Genomic DNA, 25,918 nt, shown 5'->3' with positions numbered 1-25,918 from the left:
GCAACGTATTTATAATTTTATAACATATAGTATGTTATTATTATTAAAAATAGTACGTATCAATGTAATTATAAGTACTTTTTTCTGAATTCAGAACACATTCTTGAGTGTAGGAAAAGTTATTTTTAAATTTGGAATACGGTTATATAGTAGAGCGACTTTTAGCTTGGTGCACTTTTTCCGCAAAAGATTTTCTCCTTTTTAATTGTTTGTGTTACGAAAGAAACTTGAAAATTGAGAAAACAAAATGAGTAAAGTGAAATAAAGGAAAAATGGCTTTAAACATTGATTGATATTTTTTTAGTCCTATAAAAGCGACTATAGTAATTTGATAGAAAATTTATATTTGTGAACACAAATTTTAGGAGCACTATACACATGTACAGTGCATTTTGTGTCTAGATATTTTCATTATACCATTGTGTATTTTTAAAAAATAAAAATTTAAAGTTTGTTGAAGCCAGATCAGTCAAAAAATTATAAAATAATTGATAAAACCAAATCAGAAAGTCAAAAATCACTGATAATTTAAATTTTAAAATATATTACACTAGATTCGATGATTACATCAAAAGATAATCTCATGGAAAAGCTTGTTTGCACCTATCACATGTATCACTTTAGTAAATTTTAACTATAAGAGGAATATTAGGCATAATATAATGTGGGGATCTTATATTTATTAAATGGATCGAGTTAAGAATAAATTAGCAGATTGTCACTTTTTCATTAATTTGAATCCTTACTAGATGAGATAAACTGCTTTAGTCTAATATTTGAAGATGTATTAAATTTTCTGTTTTCCTATACTTTATTTAATGGCAAGTGCAACTTCCGTATTAATTGAGTAACAATTAAAAGTCACTAGCATAATTAAGAAAATAATTGTGCATGTCATGGACATAAATTTTATTCTCTCCGGTCCACAATAAGTGATCATTTTACCTTCGACAAACTCATTAAGGAAATACGAATTTCTAGAGAAAAAAAGATATATTCACTAAATTAACTTTAATTAATTGTTACCTTGACACATTGGAATATGTAAATAAGGGCAAATTTTAAAAAAATAAAATTAATTCCTTTTTGATTATGTAAATAAACACTTATGTTGGACCAAAATAAAAAGATAAAATGATAACTCATTCTGAATCGGATGGAGTAATAGTGTAGAACCACATATACGTAATGTGTCTAGCAACAATAGCACAAGCGTGCAATCATCACATATATACTGCGCGTGGAGATGATCTAACTGTACAGCTATGTATAGTTAAGAAAAAAATTTGGAACTAGGGTGCAGCCAGAATCAAAATCATGAATTATTTAAATTCTTAGACATATCACATTATTGTAATAGCATTGAGTGTAACAAAAATACATATTGCATCATAAGACAATCTCTCAAAAAAAGTTTACTCGTGGCAGTTGTATGTATTAGTTTAGTAAATTTAACTCTAACGAAAATATAGCGCACAATCAAAATAGGAATTTTATATTCATTAAATGAATCAAATTTGAAAAAACAATAATTGAAATGTTATTGTTTTTCTTTTAATTTATTTGCTAATTATAAATCCTTTCTATATATACAATTGTTTTGTTTACGTAAGGGGACGTTAAAATCTTTATTTCCTATATTCTATTTAGCAATATGTGTAAATCACGTGCTAATTGATCTTTATTAACATATAAAAATTGACTATAGTAAATTGGGTACATACACTAATGTTAGGAGTTTGTAACCACATATATGCAATGTGTTTGGAGACAATATCACTGAGCGTATATCCACATTGGACTGTTGGAGATGAATCGATTATATCATAGGGTAATAAAGCACTGATTATTTAATCTTATAAACACATGAAAATGTTTGTATTTTTTGTGGTACATACAATTACATATATATTCCGACTTTAGTTATTTTCTAAGAGACTAGACTTTAGTTAGTTGAGACTTGAGAGTGAAAAAAAAAAAAGAACATCCTGGTACACTAAGCTCACGCTATGCATGAAGTCCGGAGAAGGACCGGACCACAAAGGTCTATTGTACGCCGCCTTGACCATTTAGAAATTAGCTCATGTATTTTGCACTCAACCATATGTATCCCTCAACTCTAGCCCACACAAAATCACATAGTTGTGTTTACATCCAAATAGCTATGTATAAGTGTATCTTGTACATAAAACTAGTCAAATGAAATCCAACAAAAGCATACTAGTTGGGCGCTTCTTTTCCATGTGTTTCATCAGTACTACTTCTAATTCAACACATTAGCGATAGACGATAGTTTTGTACCTTATTTAGTATAACATCCATTTGTTGCGACTATACCATTACATTAACGTGTATCTCCTTCTTGTATAATGCACCACATACTAAAGTACAGTGTAGTAATATAAATAATGTCAAAATTAGAATAAATTAGCTCTCGTTATGTGAGATGTTGCCAGTGATTGTTAGAAATGACTCCTTACAAGGAATTTGTTCGTTAACATGATGTTGCCAGTTCGTTTTGAAAAATAACGAAGTCTTATCTAATTGAGTATATAAAACAAATTAATTTAATATTCAAATTTCCACGATTTCTCTTAGCACTTTCAATTCTATTCTTGAGCGACTTAAATTTTAGTTATCCACCACTTTCATCTATAATTAGTTACCTCAACCAAATTCCTAAAAAATAGTAAAGGTAAAAAGTATGTGATTCATGATTGGTAACAAACCGACAACAAGTAGTTAAAAAGATCTACATATCATTAATAAGAATGTAACAATTATTTGAATTACATATTCTATCTAATATAGAAATGATTTTAGGGGCCCTGAATTTTTGGAGCCTAAAGCAAGAACTTTATTGGCCTAGGGGTGGAACCGCCCTTGATAATCCACACGCATGCTTTGTTATCAATACGCTTTGACTAATCAGCCTCAAACACAAACTTGCAGAATAAACAAACTGACTGTGGAAGCCTATTCGGCTGCAACAGATTCCACTCTCATCTTTTCAATATCCTTCAACCCAAAATGAGGCTCAGATGGGAATACAAACACCGTAGAAGCTGCAACTGAAGGTTGAAAGCCAGCTGAATATCGTACCGAGGTCAATGTAATTTTAGGAAGCTGCTGAAAACCTGAGGCAAGTGGTACAAGCTTGTAACTAAGTACGTGCTCAGACTTTGGCAGAATAAAAGTTGTATCGTTATGAGGCCCTGATAAAACAAAACTCTGTGAATCTGCCAACGAATATTTGACCTCCTGAAGAAACTGTGTTCTGTTGGTAACTTTGACGGAGTATGTAAATGGATTTCCAAGAATAGCATGAGGAGGACAATCTAAACTCACGATCAGTGGAGGTTGCTCCACATTTACATCAGGAAGACTCTGTTTTGTTAGAACTGCAGATGCTGTGCTACAAGAACCTGATCTTTCTCCATCTCCATGATCCCTTCTCCATCTCAAACACACAATACCCATGTTTAGTTTAGGAAGATTAACCTCAGGAGTGACAGCAAAAACCTGTTTAAACTCTTCTCCTGCCACAAGCAGCACGGGTTCTACTGGGTCCTCACTCTTACTTTTCACATCACAGGTGCTAGCATCAATTGCATCAACAGACATTGACAACAAGCGCAAAGGTACTTCTGTGCAATTCTTAGCACTAACAACTAGTATACTTGTTTCCTTCAGAGGCAGAGATGGTATTTGGTCAGAATCAGAAGCTGGCTTCGTCTTTGACAGCAGAAGTGGTTCTCTTCGAAATGGCAACATAAAGCGATGGCTCATTACAACAGCAGTCTTACCTTCAATTTGCAAGCTTTTGTGCACATGAGCTCTCTGTGAGCTAACTTCCGGACTTTGAGGAAAGTAACCGAGTGACACGTAAAGCATGATAGGTTTAGGGCGATTCCATCTAATTTCTAATTTGCAGGACCAGGAGTCCCCCTCATTCAAAAATGGGACAGAAATCAATCCAAAAGAGGGCTGGATTTTTTGAATGCTATCTGAATTAGCGAGATCTTCAGATTCTCGTCCAGATACTCCAACAAGCTCTACATGGAGATTATCTGTTGAAAAAGATTCTGCCTCCCTTGGACTAAGCAAGCCACCACCTCTTGTGTCAACAAGGTTAATTTTCAACTCACCATAGTGGACATTGTGGCCCTTTGAGGTGATAATCACAGGAACAGTAAAGCTCTCTCCGACCAATGCTGGGCCAGAAGAATCCAACTTTAGATCCACTTGTGGGTCTGGTTCTTCAACTTGGACGGCCTTCTGACCCGAGAAAGCCAGACCAGGATCCTTCATTGGTATAGTTTGTACTATGTCTTCAAACTTCCAGAGAGGTAAATCATTCATAGAGGCAGGACTTTCAGCTCGGCAACATATTGTAAAATGTTGACCCCATCTAGCAGTCACATATATGCATTCCAGCTTTCCGCTTTGCTCTACATGATTCAAATGTTATCTCACTTTTAGGTGCAATACAATGATATATGTTAATTAAAAACTGTGATGGATAGCACAGTAGTATATATAAAATGGATAAAATTCAGTTCCTCAGTGAAATATTCAGTTTTGATCAATGGTGGTCCAGCTGGACTTTTCTCGCCTCAGAGAGTCTTAGACAAAGAGATCCCTGCTCTCCCTTCTTGGTTATATTGGGAATGAAAGGAGTAAGCAAGCAAGCTGCTGGATAAAGCAGTACAATGGTTGTGGATTAAGGTTTTTCAGTTTGGGCAGAAGAGCTGGAGATAATGTAACAGTGTCACATTTGGTATTAGCTGACGACACCCTAAGTCTCTAATTTTCTATGGTGCAGAAAAGTCAGAAGTGCTTTATTTGAATCTTATTTTGCTTAACTATGAGAATATTTCAGGGCTCCTAGAAAATATGAGCAAGAGTATTATCTCCATTTATGAATCTTCTTACTTCAAAAAAAATTCCAACAGTGACGCAGCCTTCTAGAGATTGGTCATAAAAGATAAATATGGACAAGGTCATTGGTGCACAAAACCTTACTCATCTCAGTATGGAGTTAGTCTTTGGCAAAGCATAAGCAAATGATGGGTAGAGTTCACCTCCTTTAAAGTGGAAAATGGAGGGTGTGTTAGCTTTTGGGGTGACAAATAGTGAGGAAATTCTCCCTTGAAAGTTATATTACCCAATTTATTTCAGTTAGTAAAGCATCTACAAGCTACAATCATGCAGTGCAGGGAAAGCAAAGCTAGATTGGCTTGGAAGCTGCCGATTAATTCTGGGACTAGAAGATGAGGAACATGCTACCTCAACCTGAGCGCGTACTTCTGGTCACTGTGAAAGTAAAATAAAGGATATTCCACAAGATAAATGCTTAGTTAGTTAATTATTCGGGCGGATATTCTTTCAATGGGATCAGCTGAATATATACAGTTTGATGTGTTCTCCAGGGAAACCTGAAATAGTTCAAGCTTGGAGTTGCAACAAGTGAAAAGAGTAAGTAGCCAGCTTACCAGGTTTCACATCATATGTGAGCCGCAGCCATTTGTTTGTGCGAAGTTCCAGGGTGGGAGCTGTCTCCACCCGACGACCAGGTTGTAGACAGGATATTGCAGCTAAATGGGATCTTTGAGCATTTACAATGACAAAGTTACACTCCGACTGATTAAATTGGATTTCTAATTGATCAATCTCAACATTGAGAGGTAATTGAGATAGAAGGGATAGGGTAATCACTGTTTCTGCACCAGGCTTAACTACTTGTTCATGAAAAGCAACTGAAGCAAGAAGTACTGCTCTGAGGGGACTGACAAGATCAATCTCAAGATAAAGGGGATTATCAGCTGTTACTTTGAGGATACTGTCTTCTTCAGTAGCTGCACTTTCTGATCCTCCTCTGATAACTGAAAACACTTCCTTGTGTATTATTTCTCTCTGAGCAAGACTTGCAAGCCCAGCTGGGCCACAGTCTCTTTGCCCAGCCGCATTAGTAGGTACCGGCAGAGCAGCCATTTCAAGAGAATACTCAGTGAAATCTTTCACAGAAGCAGTTTTCCTTGAGCAGTCTCTAAGGTAACCCAAGACATTCCATAACAAAGTAACCCAGCCCTCCTGTCGATAAAGACTAGCAACATTCTCAAAAACCTCTTTTGCATTACTATATTCACCTACTACAAAATATTCTCTAGCCATTTGGAAGCCACAGTAGGCAGCCATCCGAGAGGCTTTATCATTGTTGTATGCCTCAAAAGATTTTTTTAGGAGAGCAATAATTTCATAGGAGTCTCGGAATCTCTTTCCTTCAGCCAGAGCATAATGGGCGTAGTCTTCATCACTAAGACTGCAAAAGTATAAGGAGAGAACAGCAGGAAAATAATTAAATTGGAGGAGTGAGACAACAAAAATTCCTGAACTAATTTACAACAAGAAAATCACCACACTCACGATTGCATAACAAATCTGTCTCCATGCTCCAGTAGTTTTGCAAACTGACCAACATAAGCAGCAGCTATCACAGATTCGGCATTCCCATCAGTTTCACCAGCAGTCTCAGACATAGATAGTGCAAGTTCAAGAGAAGAACTCTTTTCCTTCAAGTAATGAGCTGCTAGCTGTTTTAAGTAAAGCTGGATAAGCAAGCATCTGAATAGAGTCGTATGGTTCTTGGCTTATAGTAATAAACCAGGTAAAGTAATATATACAAAGATATAAAAGAAGTTAGTTCTGCCACTGATGGGCTTTATACAAGCAACATTTAAAGATTGAAACATGGTTGCTGCCAGCTTATTTAGTGAAAGCATGCCAAAACTGCTCCTCGAGGCCTAAAGACGATGGATCTCATCTCCCCATTCATCGTCATCTTAGTGAGGGAGCAAGATAGATAAAATCAAGAAACTAGGAGGTTATTGTCATTAGTAATTGAAAATATTCAACTTTATTAAGTCAACTTTTGTCCAACAATGACACCATTCTAACAAGAAATTGGCGGAACCTGCATCCGATATGGGGAAAACCAGCATGGCATAGTGGAAAGGAAGTTCCATACTGCTTGGTCCTAGTTTCTCAAATTAGGACGACTCCTGTCTGATACTCACAGTAATGCCTGGCAAATGGCATGTGTTCCATTAGCGTTTGACACAGTCGAGGAGTTAACTAAAGGGAGAATTTCAAGATTTGAAAACTTTTCTGCAAAGGAGAAGCGCTTCAAGAAGATGGTTAAGATGCGGTGGGCAGAGGATAGTAGGGGGGAATCACGTTATGAACTACAAAGAAGTTGTAGATAAACTAGAAGACAAAATGGATTAAGGATGTAATCATTATCTATTTGCACATAAAATGATAGTTTGACAGGTTGCACTGCTCTCGCTTCTCCACTACCCAGAACTAGGGCTTAAGATTTTTGTTGAATAAAGTGGAAACCCAGTAAATTGTTTGTGTCAGTAGCTAGACCAGAGTCGTGTCAAAGAAAACATCACATTGAATAGATAAATTGACAGAATATAACAGAATCATCAATTATGATACTCTCATCAAAAGCAGAGGAAATTAAGCGCCTAAACTAAAACGGAATGAAATTAAACTATTTGCTGAAGACAAAAATCACTAGTAATGTGGCTTAGGGGTTAGAGAGGTTATCATTATCATTAAAGCAAATATCAAAAGGTACCAGTTGGAGAAAAGAGTTGGTCAAAATGTCAAATAGATACGACATGCCAACACAAAAACATAGAGTTGTAACTGACCCAAAAACACAGGATAAAGAAATCCAGAGTTTAACTAGAGACGAGGAAAAACACTACAGAAAAGATGGAATTTAGTTCAAGGATGACCACTTGATCATTAGTTAACAAAAGCTACTTCATGAAAAAAATAACTAGTATTTGAAAAATGGGGAACTGCAAAGCACATGAATACCTTGAGATTTTAATGACTTTACTGGAGCGCTGCTGATACAGGTTTGTGAATTCCGAAACTATTTGATGAACAAGAATAAGCAGCAGTACTTTATCGACTGTAGGAAATTTATATGTCCAAAAGGCTTTACTTTTATGTTTCTTCTAATTGGGTATTTAATGAAGGACGATATCACGATGGCTTCTAATCATTTCCTCTAATGGGTTGGTGAGAAGAATTGCTCTCTCTACTTTCATAATTCATTACCTCAATTACTTAAAAATTCTTCCAGAAAAGTCAAGGACTCGAGACGTGTTGTAACAAGTGTCTATATGATGGGAACCTTTCTGAGAGAAAGGTATCTGGGATTATTAGAAAGTAGCTTAAGGTTATTTTCATCTTCCCTCTTACATAGTTGTGAATTGAGAGCCTCATGTTAAAATTAAAAGCTAAAGGTTAATCTGTTCTCATCCACTCTTTCCTACTTACTCCAGTTGTTGACATTCCAACAAAAATGTCATTTTGACCAAAAGGAAAAGTAATTTTCAATGTAGCGAATCCTATCTCCTATGCACCGCTCTCTAGGTGTGACATTACAATAAAGAGAGGTGACAAAAGGAAACGAGATAGACCCAAAATCACATGGAGGGAGTTGTCTCAAAAGACTCCTTTTTTTAAGAAGCAATTATTATTGCCTCAAAACACTTAATCTCATGGACCAATGTAAACATAGTTAAAGATACACGATGAAAGTAAAAATTCATAGACGATAGTTGGGATTAAGTCCTTGTTCTTGTGGTTACACTTATATTAGATCCCTTGTTTTCCATGAGTCTTTTCGTTCTGATAGAGAATTGTATGTCTGTGTAAGGATAACTGGGAGATTTAGAAGATCACTAGTTTTGAAGACCACTATGAAACAGGGTCTGAAGAGAGCGGAATAGATGCACAAGATTCATATAGCCTACCCCAACTAGTTAGATGGAGACATAGTTGATTGATCATTTGGTTTACTAATCAACAAGTGAACCACAATGAATGAATAGCTTGAGAGGTAACGCTTTCCAACCTGGAAGTAATAAGCTGAATGAAATTCCCACTCAGTTGCTCTATCAGTAGCATCTGAACCCAAAGAGGAAACATGCTGAGCAGTGACAGAGCTCGTCTCCAGTAATTCAGCAAACACTAGAAATTGCCGGCTTAACCATTCCCAGTGAAGGAAAATAACTTCTGGTGCTCCAACAAGCTTCCTGTAAGAAGCATAGTGCTGGCGGAACCAGGCAATTGCTTCTACAAGTTTTCCACCATGCAGCAACAACGTCGAAATCTTGAAATGCAATTGGTCTGCAACACTTTTGATCTCAATCAGCCTTTGAATAGGAGGCAATCTGGTTGATGTTGCAACCATCTGTATCATTTATAGATATCTATTTATATGAATTAAAAGATGCAAATAATGCAAAAAGTAAACAGATGCAACAGTTTAAGGCTTAACAATAATTAATCTACTGCAACTCAGGCAAGCTGCTAAGTTTTTTCCTATTAAAGGTACTGTCACTGTCATGAGCAATAGCAAAATCTTGTTCACATACAAGTTGAAACTGGTATTTACAATTCATCCACGCTGTTATGCAACTTTACTTAAGAGACGATACCTGGGCAACTATAATGAAACAAGAGAAAGGAAACACACCTATCTATTACAGTCAGCTATTTACACCACATGGATGAAAGGTCATCTCCTATAACAGAAATTGCAATATACTGCTCTTGGTGGCTTCTTTGGATTTTTATTTGGATAAGATGGTTCCTTTGGATTCTTAACGATAGCCAGACATACAAAGAAAAATAAAGGAACCACAATCAAGAAATAAAGTTGGTTCTAATGAAACATGCAAGCAAAGCTCTAACTACTGATAGCAGCTAGTTACAGGTGGACAAGGATGACTATACATTTAAAACTTCAATCAGATATATATTAACACACAGATGAGAAAGAAACTGAAAAAAGCTTTCAATTAATTTTCACCAAGATGAATCTCTTCAACATTATTAGGTCCCACTCTAATGAACCACATCAATGCAGGCCACGGAATAGAGGGGTTACGGAAGCGCCATCATTTTTTTTATCTTCCATCTATAGCCATTTGTAACTTTGTCTACACTACAGTCATCTTCATAAACAAAGAAAAGAAAAAGCCAAAAGAAGCTAACACTCTGCTCTTTAAAAGTTTTTTATAATTCATGTCTTCGTAATGCAAATGTGCCTTTGAAAGAGGTCTAAAATGCAGTAAGAATCTATAAAAAGATGGTTTGAAATTCTACAGCACAAGCAGATGAACATAAATATACCTCTCGCACTGCATGATAGGCGTCCTCATATAGCCTCAATGCTTCAACCCAATCTCTACAGAATTCTGCATATACAGCAGCCTGTCACAATGTTAAGCAGAGCATAATCATGACAGAAGCAAAATCCATAGGAATAATGAAGACAACACAATAAGGGCACAAAACGTAGCTTCTCAGCATTTAAAAAATAACATGAGAAATGATAATGAAATACTCTATCTTTTTCTTTTTTGAGGAATAAAGAATAATGAAATACTGTATCGTACCAACAAGTTTAGGTAATGCGGAAATCATACTACAAGGACAACACATTAAGCACTACTAAACGTCAAAGAGAACCCTTACTTTGAAACAACATCGAATATTCAGCTCGGCAGAATGAAAGTTTTTCTTTTCAATACGTGCTTTAATTCTTCTTCCTTCATCCTTGTAATAAGAATTAGCCAATTCTGAGAACGTGCTTCCCAACCTGCAATGGGTATCTCAAATTACAAACACCACCAGATTCTATAAATCAAATTTAGATAGAGCATGACGAAAGAATTACATGCCTGATCAAGGATTGTTTAAGCTCTAATTCGCTTGGAACAAAGATGATAAGATACTTAGAGTCCAGTTCTGCACGCTTTCTGAGAGCAATCATACGGTCTTCACTCAGATCATCTGTTTCAAAGAAGTATCACAAGAGGGTTAAATCCCTAAATTAGCGGGGGGAAAAGGAAGAAGAACAGAAGAAAGATGTCTTAGATAAATCCCCCTCCACCAAGAAAGAAATTGCGAGCCAACTTAGGTATAGTTTAATCATTCTACTTGTCTTTACCCAAATTTCAGTGATCTCTCTGACTCAAGCACCAATGGAGAGGAAAAAAGAATTACAACCCATAACATGGAAATTCCCAATTATCAGGACTGAGTGCCACTGAATGTGATGAAGCTCGAGAGGTCAAACCATAAGCAGAGCAAGTGTTAAAGTATTTCCCTGTTACTTCTTAAAACTCTTACATATGAAAACGTATGAGCTGAGAAATTGCGATTATATGGCACGTAGTCCATTAATGCAAGAAAGCCATAAAGCAGATAGACAGAGCAAAGTGTTCAAGACCCACCCTTACAATTTGATGGAGCAACAACCACGACGACCAATTTAACGTTCCTTCCTCGTAATACAGCTCTGTTCATTTAGCACACAGCCTTAAGAAACTCATTTAATGAATCATACATCCATAAACTTGAGAGAAGCAATTGGAAAAAGGACAAAAGAAGCCTACTTGAGGTTTTCGAGATCGGTGCAGACCTGAAGCCACTGAGCTGGATCACCGGAGACGTGATCGGAGCTAAAGAGAGCGGCAACAACTGCCGGAATCCTAGTCCGATGTTTGAGAAGCCAATCTCTCTTTAGGATTCCGGCGATAGGTTGAGGCGGAGCAGAAGCGTCCTTTGAAGGCTTAGCGATAATCGAGATCTTCGAGAAATCGGGCAATGCGAGAGCATTTATAGGCGGCTGTTCAGAGTGAAGGTGAGAAGTGATTGTCGCGTGAAGTTCTGGACAACCTACCAGAGATACTAATGCCACCGGCGGAGTTCGTAGTTCTTCTGGATACTCTTCCATTGGTTTTTGTGATGCTTTGATTTTGATGCCGCGGGAATGCACAGTAGTTGACAATGGTGAAGAACTCCGGAAATTGCTATCGGAGCTGATTTTCTGGTTAGTTGATGAGATCTTGGAAGAAATGGGGAGTTCTCGGACCGAGTTTGGGGGATTTGACTCGCGTTGATTTCAGTTGGGAGTTGGGGACTTGGGAAAGATGATTTAGATGTTGGATTCCTGACTTGGACCGGCCCATGTAAAGATAGGCCAGTCCAATGGGTAGATTTGCACAAATAAGATCATTTAAGGGGTGAAATTCAAAAATAGCCAGATTTATAAGTGGTAATTGAAAAATAGCCACAGTTTTAAAAGTAATTGAAATTTAGCCAATTTTTCATGTAAAGATAAATTTGAACAAAAACACTGTTTAAATCCGATAAATATTCCAGCATAATATAGTGGAGTTCCAGCATAATATGCTGGAAGTTCATACACAAGTGCTTGTATAGGGTAAAATATGATATAACACGTGGCTGGCTAAAAGGAGGACACGTGGAATACGATATGGGATGGTTGAGGACCGAGTGTAGCCATTCTGCTAGTCACCGGAAAGAATAATGTTCATGAAGGTATATTAAATGCTCTGCGCCATGTGGCATTTACTAAGGTATATTAAATCCGATATGGGACGACTAGTCCGTGCTATTTTATGTCATTTAAGGCTGCTGTTTAAATTTGAAGAATTAATCGAAATAACCGCCCACCCAACCGCTATATTGTGTTTGTTTAGAAACTCGTGTGATAATTGTCTCGACGCTACAAATCCAAAATGATGGAACATTCCTAGGTTTTCCCAGCTAGGCATAATATGCACGCGATAATCTTTGTTATATTAATCTTGTTAAATTGTTCGTAGGTCTTGCAAGATTGACAATTTTTGTCTTATTCACAAGTTATGTCGGGCGGGGCATAATTGGTATAAACTGCTTACAAAATCTAATGAGGCAAGATTTTCCTTATTACAAGTTATGTGGGCCGAGCATAACATTGGTATAAATTATTCAAAATTGTGAAATTGGCAAAATTTGAATCTGTTATTTAAAAGTTCACAAGACGGACAAAGTTGTGTACTATCTTTTGTTCTATTTTGTAAAATTATTTATAAGCAGAGGCGGATCTAGTGTGAGAGTTACGGGTTCAATTGAACCCATAACTTTCGACGCGGAGTAGAAATTTATGTGTAAAAATTTATTAAAATTATAAAAATAATAGATTTGAACTCATAACTTTAAATATATAACGAGTTCAATGTTAAAAATCTTAAAAATTGAACCTATAAAATTTAAATCCTGGATCCACCTCTGTTTATAAGTTTTTCAATTGCACGAATACCAATATTTCATACTATTATTTTAATTCTACCTGTTTTTATTGTTCGAAAATTTTGCCGAATTGCCAAGACGTTGAGGATCTATCTGCTGGGATCGTATTTTACGGAATTGGTTTCAGTCATTATTAGTATAGGATTTTGTTCAGAACAAAAAAAGTTGTTCCAACACGAAAGACTTAATTCAAATGAGTCACAATTGCTTTTTAACATATTTTGGCGGCAATATATTATATGTACAAAGCTGCTGCTTTTAGCTTCTTGAACTGGTTTGCTATTGAAGGAGGAAGAAAGGGAGCAAGAAAGGGAGGAAGGGGGAGAAATTTTCGAGTCTAATGACCAATCGTTGAAGACGCTCAGCCTTTGTTACGCTTTCACAATTTTTGCAGACAAAACTTTAGTACAATTTTCATTAAGCGGTAAAAAGTGAATCTTCTTTTTATTAAATATTGATTGCAAGTAGAATAGTTTGAAAGAAATTGAGAAGTTAATTTGAGAGAACCTGTCAAATTAATAACTAATGAAGAATATGCATTCCATCTTGGAAAAGAAAAAGAATACGTATTTCATGTCTCTCCTAACGAACAAAAAATATAAATTTATTATAGGATAACTTCTTCGACAACCTCATGCCAGATTGAATTCGAGCGACCTGTCTCCTACCCTCCTTGCACGAGATAGGGGTAAAAAAGAGACATTTATAAGACAATAAAAATGGTACCAAAAGAAGACATGGTAACCTCACGTCCTTTTTACACGAAACATTTTCAGCTGGGGAACATGTTCTTCAGGATCCCAACGTCGAGTGAAAAATTCTTTTATGTATCTTCCACCATATTCAACGGTATGTGCTGTCCCATGTACATGTAACTATACCCTACATTCATGTAATACTAACCATAGGGGAGAAATAGAGGTTTCTAGCTCCCAGAGCAACAAGTCTAGAAAAGTGAAGATTTAGAGGTGAATTTGCATCCATTGGTTTGGGACTTTTGGTATATCTCAGAGAAACCCGACCAAGAAACCAAAAGGCACTATTACTAAAGTTCACAAATTTCCCAGACAGATGTACTATCTGATCACGGTTCAAAACCAGAAAAGCTTCCAAAATTGCTACATACATGTTACACCCCGATTGATCCAATATCATCACTTGGCGTGCACGCGATGTCGCACCAAAGACCTTCTGCAACATCCATCCTTTTGACCTCCCTTCATTTCCCTTTTTCCAGAGGGGAAAGGATTGAGGTGACAGACAATGTTCTAAAGGAACCACAAACACACTGGAACGAAATGAGAAATATAAAAATGACAAAAGGAAAAAGGCCCTAAAAATTGCAGTTTATAGACGGAAACCAAAACCTAGACATCTATCCCCTAGCCCTAAGGAAATCGAAACACCAAAAAGAAGAATAAATGCAAGACACGCACGACAAATAAAAGTGTACACCTACAGACCAGGATGACCCAGGTATATATAAAGAATCATATATTGATTCTCCTAAACATGATTGCGGAAACCATCTTCCCACAATCAATTCAATTAATATAATCAATCGGTGACTTGAAGTCCTGGCAGGATTGTCCATACAAACTGCGAAAAGAGCAGTCCAAAGGTACTTGCTCGTTTCTCACATATTGGTTATCTAAACTGCTTGGTATCTTACAAGTGGTTCCCTCGCTTTCTTGGTGGCCATGACTTTGGAAGACCTGAAACAGGAATGCTAATAAACTTTAGCAAATACACAGGATTTATGCAACAACTTAAAAGAACCAGAATTTCAAGGTAAACATGTATGGAAGAGGAAAAAATAAATACTCTATATTCATCCAACTATAACCGCCGCAAAACAGTAAAAGAAGAAAAAGAATTTGGCATTAAACCACGCGTGCAACGTATATAATTTAGAATCTAAGCAAGTCATTTGAGAGAGACTACAAATGAGAATGTATTCAAGGAAGAATCAGTACCTCTTTTTGCCTCCCCGCTAACTTTCAAGGTCATATTCCAAGTCAACCACGCAAGTAACAACGAGCCAACTCCTTGAATTCATCCTGCAATCGAACCAACATCAGACAAATCCAAATAAGCATGTGTACTATCTTTAGAGTAGATCCCATCAAAGCCAGATATCGGAAAAAGGAGTTTCATGATTTCCTTACCATGATACATCCAGTTCCTCCAACCATTCAACCTGCCATTTGGTCAGAGCCACTACGCTGAGTGAATTGCGATGGGTGAGCTTGTACTACAATCTGCGACTGACGAGGGGACGACATGGTGATGCCTGAAGAAACGGGGTAATCAAGCAGCTTCACTACAAAAAGATAACAACTTGACTTCTTACTTACTGATTCACACCACATAGATATTTATCAAATGTTGTACAGAGGGAAAGGAGGGAAAAAGATAAGGCAGAGTACGGACACTTGTTAAGGAAGATAAAGCAGCAAAATCAGTTGCTCATTTTCTTGAGATGTAAAATCCTGGACGACTCACGAAAACTTGTAAGCAATAATCTTTATTAGCAATCAGATCTAACCCAGCAGGTCCCACTCCAGCATTCCCTAAAGCTTGAACTATCCTCACTCCAAAATACTTAGGTTTAAAAAAATAAAAGAGAAAGAGAGATATTTTTTGGTTATCTATCTCAATTCTCATCCTGAGTTGTATCCATAATATATGGTTGAGAGTCAAATAGACACTAGTTAATTTTATGTATGCCTCGGTATATCTGTCAGTAATATTATGCTTTCCATCCTTCATCCTATCTTAATCCCTTATATTTACCTGTTAACAACACTGAATTAACAAATCATCTGATACGCTATGTATTGTCCCAACTTAATTTAAAGTTTGATATTTGGGACTGAAAACTTATTCCTTTGCATCAAATATTTTTTAAACATTGTCGCTCATATTGAAAAACTCTAGTGAACTAGTGAAGTAATTCCTGCCAAAGTAACTCCTATATTAGACACTCCTTTTTGGTTGCACATAGAACACGGAAAGTAATTCCTACCAAAGCAGTACCTGAATTATATGGTAGTTGCATCACAGGAACATTTTTTGTCCTAGCTCCGTTAGTATTAGGTCTCTGATATTGCAGAATCTGAGGACCTGGCATCATATGACTACGGAATACATATGCAGGACTGCCAGGTTGCATACCAAGTTGGCCAAATTACAATGAGTTTGTTCCAACAGTACCTGGTACTCCATACATCTGAATGAAATGCAAAAGTAAAACCTATAAAGCCCTGGATAGAGAGTCTTCCTCAAATTTAGCCTTAACATTCCTCGTAAGAGGGAAACGACTAGAAAGAGAAATGGATGCTATTTAAACATCCGACTTTGTAAAGTAGACTTACTTGTGGATAGACGTAGTCTGGCCCATATGCAGGAAACCTACCAATATATCATTCAAGAAGAAAAATATTAGGTATAGTGAATGAAAACACTAGCGCATTTCAGAGAGTATTAACGTATTCATGAGCATGACTACAACACATTTGGTACTAGAAATTCTAATCAAAACAAAAGACCCGTAGGCAAACATCAATATACAAATATATAGATGTTCCTACACCAGACTGAAATATATTAACAGAAGATAGTGTCACAGTAAAAGCATGTCTTTCTTGCTTCACAATATTTTTTTTTGGTTTTGGGAAAATACTTGTTAAAGAGAAAAATTCAACCACTCACCTTTTTTCATAAAATTAAATTTGCAGAACATGAAGTTAAGATAACAGAAAAGAGATACTTGTGAAATTACAATACTAATTCATCAATTCGGGCAAAAAGTCTGATATGAGTTATACGTCATCATATGTGCAAGAGAACTAATTTTGTACTGTACAATTTTCTATTTGGAATAAAAAATAAAATTATCTCTGTGTTTAATATATATATATATATATATATATATATATATATATATATATTGCGTACTAAGTTTGCTATATCAGCTTTTGATTTAGCCATGGTCTACTATCATCTAATAAGCAACACACCAAACTTCAAGTCTCAGATACGAATATATCAATTCAAGGATAATGAGGTGTCTCCCATGACTGAGCACCTGGGATAATCGAAAAACGTAAATCAGATGATTCTCTCCCTCTTTTTTTTCACCCAAAAAATAAATACTGGTTCGGGCGAATCCCAATCAATATTATATCAGAATGATGTTCTCCTGACGCCAAGAAACATCCATACCGTGTGAGAGAACTAAATTTAGAAATTTGCACGGAAAGCAACAGTGTTAGATCCCCTGCTCGGGTAGTCGGCACTGACCTATATTGAGGATATGAGAATCCAGGCTGATAGCTGTAAGGAGCTGGTAGCTGGTAAATGGGGTTCCCCGTATACATCCCGGTCATGACCTGTGGATTTCCCAGATAGGGCATTGATGATCTCAAACGTCCTATAAGATAATCAAAATTAAAGGGAGGATTAAGACAAGTGTAAATGTCAAATTGCCATGGTGCACCAAAATGCTAACCGAATCACATTATATTTTAGTTTAATATTAGCAGTACCATTGTCGTTTATCTTTATTTGGTTTATTATTAGCACAATTACTTTAGCATCCTATCTCTTGAAAGGTAGACCAGCTATGCTACACCAAAAGAAAAGGATATCTCTTAAAAGAAGGTTTATACAAGCTCTCAAAACTTAAAGATATGTTACTGCTTGCTCCACCGTCTATCTCTCCGTAAAATTAGATCTATGCACCTTCTCTTAATGCCTCTATTTAGTAATGTGGGAGAAGAAAGAAAAAGATAGCATCAGAAATAGATCAATTGACATATTTTTCCCAACCATTCCCACTTGAATCATGAATGACTAGGCTTAAAGTGCAAAAAAAAGAGGGAGGAAAAAGAAACGATAGCAGCTAGCGAAATGATGCATTATCAAAATGAGAATATAATACCATAAGGTAAAAGTCCTTGAGGCCGTCCAAGTGAAGCCAAATTACAATTTGCTCTTCTGCCATCAATAATCGGATTAGGATTGGCACAAGCCCTTCAAGCTGCTTCAGGATCATGGAATGTCACCTAATTTTAATATTAATTAAACAAATCAACATTTAGCAAATGAGAAATGGTGATCAGAAAAATTGGGTCATTGAAACATTATCAAGCATGTATGTTGTCACCATAAAAGTTGAAAAGAGGACACAGAAGTTATGATCAGATATTAATCCACCTACAAGGCCATGAATGCTATTAAGAAAAGAAAATGTATTTTTGGACTGCAATTATCAGATAATTTATTTCTCTTCAACACATACATTATTCTTAATTTTATAGTATTACTTTTACGTTCAACTCAATTTCACACTAAAAAGGGGGCCAAGTATGACATGCTATGCATGATTTCTTACATGTAGCTAGAGACAGTCATTGTCAGATCATAACATGCACATATCTCATAATCATACATCAGATCGAACTAATGCCAATTTGAGCAAAGCTTTTTCAAAACTATATGACTAATTAAGGTCCAAGTAAATTGCAGTAATAAGAAAGTATCTCTCTCTGTATACAGGAACCTAGCAAGTTAACATGGCCAGCTCATCCACGACAGTCGTACAAGAAAACATCCCTACCAGACAGCTGTCTTTGTCTTAAAATTATTCATTAACGTATCAACTTTGACATGTATCCAATAAATGAAGCAAAGATCAAATCTTTCAATAATAGTAATAGTAAAAGTTAAAAGTGATCTGAGAAAAGAGAATTACAAGACTAAAAAGAACCAGAAGAACTGGAAAAAAAAGGAAGAAAAGACTCACAAAGCCATAGCCTTTAGAGCGGGCAGTATGTTTATCAGTGATGACAACAGCTTCAATAATATCACCAAACTGCTCAAAGTAACGGTGCAGTGATTCACTCTTAGTTTCCCAAGCCAACCCACCAACAAAAACCTTCGTATAAGTTGTGTCTCCTCCAATCCCATACGGGCCCTGACCCACAAACGGCGAATTACCCGAACCACCACTACTACCACCTGGACTCATCTGATAATCCATGAAAACAAAGCTCCAAATACAAAGAATCAAAATTGATACTAGTAAAAAAGATGAAATCTTTTTCTTTTTTATAGCAAAACAAGGGAGTGATCAAGAAAGAAACTTGAATTGTAAGAAAAGAAAGAAGAGTGAGGTGGCAGTGTGGGGAGGAGAGAGAGGAGAAAACCCCTGGGTAAAAACTAAAAAAAATACTGCTGGATTATGGCAAATTTAGTGCAAAGAGGAGAGAAGAGAAAGAGAAAGAGAGAGAGGAATGAATACGTGTGGGTCCAAAAGTCTACGCGTTTTTGTAAAAACAACCAGCTAAATGTGCCCTTTCAATCAAAGACTTTTAGAGAGAGAGAGAGAGAGAGAGAGAGAGAGAGAGAGAGAAGATGCTAAGAGCAAAGCAAATGGATGAGGGAGGAGGAGGCTTTTTTAGCCGTGTCTGTGGAATCTTCCCGACATTTTCATTTCATTTTATATTTTTCAAGGATACGTCATAGTTGTTCCTATCCTTTGTGTAATTGGGACTATATATGTTTTTCTTCTTCTGTAGAATTTTCTTCCTTTGAATGCTTTGTCACATACTAGGGGTGTTTGTCGGTCGGTACGGTATGATATTTAGACATTTCGCTTCAGTATTTTCGATATTCAGTATCCTAAAATGCTATACCAATACCATACTTAATTAAATTCGGTATGGTTCGATTTTTCGTCTTTCGGTTTCGGTTTATTCGGTACGGTAACTTCGATTTATTCGGTTCTAAAGCAGCTTCTGAACGTTATATTTAGGGGAGAATAACACCTTAACTAGCCGGCAAAATTAAAATTATAACTAGCCAGCAAAATCAATCTTATGAATGCAACAACACTACACATCATATATGAGACTTCTATAAACATGAGCATAAGATTAGAATAACGTTTACAAACTTCATCAACATGTAAATATGTCTAGTCTAAAGCTCTAACTTGCATCTCCAAAATATACCAGACACCAATAAGCTTTTCAAATGTGACCAAAATAAGTGTTGTTTACATAAATTATTCGGGTAACATCCATTAACCACATAGACAAAAATAGGTAGCGCACATGCTTTAACAAAAGAATATGGAACTAGAAACATTCTCGTGAAGCTCTCTGGTAACTGGGGGCTGCAAGGATGAAATGATATTTAAAATTAATCCAATATATATTTTGGTACGGTATCGGTATTTCAGTATTTTAAAAAAAATACCAAATACCATACCTAATACCAAATATTTTTAAAATGTAAACCAAATATCATACCAAGTACCAAAACACCAAATACCAAAAATTTCGATTTCGGTATGATAATTCGGTATTTACCAAATTATGCACATTCCTATCACATACTATTAATTTGGGAAACTATAGTGTATTTACTTCCCACATTTATTTGATTTTCATCTTCTAACTGGACGTTTAATACTATATTTTATAAATTTATACTCCCTCCGCTCCACTTTAAGTAATTTTTTAGTTTTTTTTTGTCCACATTATTTAATTTGTTTAGATATAAAGAAAGAATTAATTTCTTCTTTTCAAAGTTGCCCTTGGAGTAAAGAGTCTAGGAGTATTTTGTTATACTTCAAAAGAGCAAATTAAGGTTAATATGGTCAATTTTATTGTTAATTAATGCTAAAAAGTAAATTCCTTAATATAAGTGTGAAAAGAGTAAAAAAAAAAAACTCACTTAAAGTAGACCGAAAGAGTTATTATTTTTACTCATAGTATAACACATTTTAATATTATAAAACGTCATGGAATCAGATGACCAACTTATCCATACTTTACAGGAATTACTTGTGATTATTATTGTCAATTAATTAATTATGCAGAAGAATTTTATATTGCTTCTATATAAAAAGTTAAACCTATAACTTATTGGTTAGATTAGTTAGTAAGTTACAGAGATGCACACACATATAAATTCTTTCATTTGTATAACAAAATACCCAAATACAACAACAACAAACCCTAGTTTCTTGATGGGGTTTGGTCATACCTCTATCGTGTTATGTTGGATACTAAACTGTGTTCCTCATAAAGTAAGAAAATGCTTCCATTTTGATTCTAAAGTCAATATTAATAATGTCATCTTCCCCTAGTCTCTTCTGTGATCGCTCTTATTTCTCTGGATTTCTTTTTTCTTGTTTTCGAGTTTGTTCTCTCTCTTCTTAATTGCTCTTGCCTTCTATTTTCTACGAATTCTTTGAGGAACTAACCTTTTATTCCGGTTAAGAATGGTATAGTCCCTCTAAGAAGTGGCAAAGCCAAATCTTTTGCTAAGGGGTTCAAAAAATTTTTAAAAAAACATGTAGAGAAGTAGTTAAAACTTAAAAGAGATTTAACATATCATATTTATACATAAAAATAGACTTTTACCTTATATAATACAATGTAATTTTGGACGAACTATTTCCGCCCCTCGCTCCACCACAACCTCAAGCTGATCTCTCGAGTAAATTTCATGTAGTTGTACACATATGAGGTAAAAAATTTACGAAATACGCTGACGTATCCATTCGTCCGTTATGCATGAGTTATCGATAAGCATTGATGAAATTACCAATGTTGTAAAAATTACAATAGAATCCTACTTTGACAATAGTTGCTACTTGCTTATTTCGACATACTATAATATTCTCTCGTCAACGAACGGTGTTTTATTAAAGGTTATGATTAAATCGAAAAGCCAAACATGGCGCTGCCACCACTATCACATTGTTTGAATTCTTGTTTTAATCCGGCAGGTTTGAGGCTGGTTTAGTTGACCACAACTGAAGGTCGAACCCGATTGGACAATATTCAGGGCGGCCTTCCATAAAGCAAGTAAAGCAACTGCTTTAGGCCTCATATTTATGGGGTCCCCATTTTCTGTTACACCTAATAGACTATGTATAAGTTTAAAAAAAGGTTCTGTGAAGTAAAAAAAATTGATTTCCTTCATTAACAAGTATGAAGAAAAAGGATTTGCAACTGCTATGATTTCTGCCAAGAAAATTGCACTTGAAATAAATATCGAACCCGAATTTCGTAAGAAACGTATGATATATAGAAAGTAACAATTTGATGAGAATGTTGATAATAAAATCTCAAAATCTTTCGAAGAGTCATTTGGTGATTGCTTTATACATAGTAGACAAGGCTATTTTTTTCACTTCAAAATAGATTTGAACAATTCGAAGCATATGAAAATATTTTTGATTTTCTATTTAGCGGTAAAAATTAATATCACTAGATTATGAAAATTTGAAAAAATATTGCCTTAATGTTGAATGTTCCTTAAAGCATAATAATCAATTCGATATTGATGGTTTAGATTTATTTTCGGAATTAAAAATATTAAGAAAAATTATATAATTAGAATATAACAGTTTAATTGATAAACTCGATCAAACAAAAAAAATTGATTCTTTTTCCAATGCTATATTACTTATGAAATAATGTTAATAACTATTATTTCCGTCGTTTCAGCGGAAAGAAATTTTCAAAATTAAAATTGATAAAATCTCACCTAAGATCAACAATGTCTCAATAAAGGTTAAATGGATAGCTATATTGTCAATTAAAAAAGATTTATTAGGAGTTATTGGTTATTAGAATATTATTAATAATTTTGTATCTAAGAATGCTAGAAAAATAGCTTTTAAATAAATAAATAATTTAAAAAAAGAAGAAGTTAAGACCCCTTATAAAATTAGACTTTAGGCTACAAAGCTCGTTGGACCGTCCGAGTCGCTATTTAGTAGTTGAAGTAAGAAAATGTAATTAGAATCAATGCTAAAACAAGTATTTGAAAGTTAAACATAGCTCGTTTACAAATGCAAAGTTACTCTTTTTTCTGATTTTTGCACATGTTTGTTTAACTTCAATTATTTTTAAAAAAAATAATGAAATAAAAAGTTTTTCAGTCCAGCAAAAACAGCTGTAGGCTACTTTTTGGACATCACAAGCTTAAAACCAACAACTATCTATATACAACTTTTATTATTACTAAAAATTTTGTTCTAAGAAACATTCTTGATGCCACGTTGACGAAAAAAGAAGAAGGTAGATACGCAATTTCACACACGGAAGAAGAAAGTGGAGAAAGTTGCCGGTTTGGCAGAAAACGACGGCTTTACGGCAATTGCCGACAAATCAAAACTGCCGCCTTTACTACGAATTTTTCCTCTCGCCTTATGTAAGTTTCGCCGTTTCTTTTTTGTAAAATACATTTGTTTTCTTTGACAATTGACAATTACTACCAAATATTTAAAAAAAAATATAGGTCATCCTCTTTCTTTGTTGTCAATTTCTTCTTCATTTCCTGAAACTATGAGAAAACCCATCGCTGATAACAATTCTTAGCTCTTAAGCTACTTCGAGCTTTCTAAAGTTGCAATATTATCTTCTTTATCATTTTCTTATTGAATTTAAGTTTTGATATTGCGGTTATAAAATAAATAAAATAAAATATATAAATTCGTCATTCCTTAGACCTCAACTAATAGGTTAAATTGTCGCACATACTCATACGATATATGATCAAATAGAAGCTTTTGAATTCATGTCTTATCTGCCACCACTAATTGTTAAAAAGATATACACGTGCTTTGCCGAAGAACATTTGCATATCTCAATATTTGTACTAAATTTGAGTTATGTATAGATTTTTGAAAGAGGTTACCTAACATGTTAATGCAAATAATTTATGCATCAATAGTAGATAAAATTCAGATTATTTTTCTTTTACTATATTATTGTTTTAAATAGCTATAGATAGAGGAAGTAGAAATCGTGTGTCAAAAATACCGACAAACTTATCCTGAAAACAGACAGCCATACAAGGGACGAGGAAGGTTCACTATCAAATCTCAAACTGTTTTTTGTTGAACCTTTTAAAGTTGTACTTAGACCTGCATTTCCTATGCCACCACTAAAAGAGCATTAGGTTAATAAATGTACAATTGGTCAGCACTTTCATAACCTGCTTTGCACTGTCTCATTTCATTTGTGGAAGTTTAATATAGCTATATTTGAGTTATTGGACAGACTATAAATTTTAAATATTAGAAACTTCACAAGGTTATATAAGTTGCAAAATCTTTGAGTAAGAAGGTTTTCAATTTGACAATCAAACATTCATACTCCTTCTGCCATGTTCACACTATTCATTAGTGAATTATATTTGGAGAGAGAAACATTTGTATCTAATTTCTAAAAAAAATACTTTAAAACTCTAAAAATTTATAGCTTATACAATACTTAATATGTAGTTTCTAAGTATTTAAAGTCTATCTCAAAAAAAAAGTTAAATAAGGATTTCTAAATCTATGATCATTGCACTTGGAGCCTCACTATTCTTTTAAGGCAGTTAAGGTAATATGCTAGTAGCATAAATTGAAAGAGAACATTAGAATTATCAGGACACCCCTTCATAAACAAGAATAAGATGGGTAGTAAGTAAAAGAAAGTGCAATCTGGGCCTCAGCCCAAATCTGGCTTAGGTAGGTAGAAATGACATTAGATAGCCACTCTAAAGGGCTGCTATTTAGGAATTAGTCAGTACTTCCCGAATCCTTTCAATAGAGGAATTAACCCAAATAACCGCCCACCCAACCGCTCAAACTAAAGATAGCCGATGAAGGTATTATATATGCATAATTTGTGTATTATATGTGTATAATCAATGTATCATATATGTAGATGGCTAGAAAAAGTAAATAGTAAATATGACCGGCTATTTGTGTAAAGATTCCATTTCAATATTCTAGTTCAATTTTTCTGGACAAAAATATCCTGAAATTAAGATTTTTAGTTCAAAATAAGTACTGGTTAATCTCCAAATAGCATCCCTAAAAATGGTTGTTTGTTGTTGTGCACTTAACCACTTAGGCAGTTAGGCTACTAATTTGGGTCTGTCCAATCATCATTCCAGATTTGCCTAGCCCATTCATTTACCTTCTTTTGGGTGTGTCCCTAACCATTGCTTAGTCGGCCCAATACAACCCCAACTTAACTAAACTACTCTAGCTCCGATATCCTTTCTTTCATTTCTAACAATAACTCAAACTTATAATTCATTGATCAAAGTCATGGATATTATCAGCTAGAACATTGACATGTAAAGCCTTTGGATGAGAGTAGATTGAAAGTGTATTCTTCAAGCTCTAGAAACACGTCGATTATAGGGGGAAGTGCACAGTTAGCTACTAATTAGAGATGTCTTTACTTTTTAGCCATTATTTAAAATGTATTTACTCTTTAGCCAATGCTTAATAAATTTGTACCCGCCTAGACGAAAATACCCTTGTGCTAGACATGAATGTTGTGTAAATACTAAGGACATGTTGTCCTTAACTTCATTAATGCTGTGTAAATATTAAGGACAAAGTGTCCTGTATTTGCACCTTCCGTTGTTAAACTTTAGGACATCATGTCCTTAACTTCATATGTGCAATGTAAATATTAAGGACACGGCGTCCTTAACTTCATGTGTGCAGTGTAAATGTTAAGGACACCATGTCCTTAATATTTACACAGCACTCATGAAGAAAGGGTAACAACGTCTTTTCGTATTAATTTTAATAGAGTAGTGGTTATTTTTGCTTAGCATTAAAAATACTGGATAAAAATTAAATATCATATTAAAAAGTGGCTATCCCACGCCATTTCTACTCGAT

At 35.1% G+C, this 25,918-nt stretch overlaps 1 protein-coding gene and 1 non-coding gene across 4 annotated transcripts; both read right to left on the bottom strand.

Moving 5' to 3' along the window:
• Window positions 1–2,739: 2,739 nt before the first annotated feature.
• On the bottom strand, window positions 2,740–12,017 carry LOC107832731 (uncharacterized). Of its 3 annotated transcripts, none has more exons than XM_016660596.2 (9): window positions 11,496–12,017; window positions 11,334–11,398; window positions 10,779–10,890; window positions 10,573–10,696; window positions 10,228–10,308; window positions 8,945–9,283; window positions 6,427–6,593; window positions 5,496–6,322; window positions 2,740–4,451 (listed from the first exon to the last, which is right to left on the bottom strand). In XM_016660596.2, exons 1-9 carry the CDS (start codon window positions 11,834–11,836, stop codon window positions 2,977–2,979), a joined length of 3,531 nt encoding a protein of 1,176 aa, XP_016516082.1. In that variant the 5' UTR covers window positions 11,837–12,017; the 3' UTR covers window positions 2,740–2,976. The 3 variants fall into 3 exon arrangements, with proteins under 3 accessions (XP_016516082.1, XP_075091248.1, XP_016516083.1); XM_075235147.1 differs by having other exon boundaries at window positions 11,340–11,398; XM_016660597.2 differs by having other exon boundaries at window positions 10,228–10,292; window positions 11,496–12,016.
• A 2,659-nt stretch (window positions 12,018–14,676) lies between these two features.
• LOC107832730 (putative RNA-binding protein ARP1) lies at window positions 14,677–19,574 on the bottom strand. Its single transcript, XR_012701495.1, has 8 exons — window positions 19,007–19,574; window positions 18,143–18,266; window positions 17,503–17,632; window positions 16,575–16,611; window positions 16,237–16,429; window positions 15,366–15,520; window positions 15,174–15,257; window positions 14,677–14,912 (listed from the first exon to the last, which is right to left on the bottom strand). It is a non-coding gene; the product is annotated as a putative RNA-binding protein ARP1 (transcript).
• Window positions 19,575–25,918: the final 6,344 nt, after the last annotated feature.

Source organism: Nicotiana tabacum, chromosome 17 (genome assembly GCF_000715075.1).
Source record: "Nicotiana tabacum cultivar K326 chromosome 17, ASM71507v2, whole genome shotgun sequence".
NCBI classification, from domain to species: Eukaryota; Viridiplantae; Streptophyta; class Magnoliopsida; order Solanales; family Solanaceae; genus Nicotiana; species Nicotiana tabacum.
This window is presented reverse-complemented; position numbering and strand designations above follow the sequence as displayed.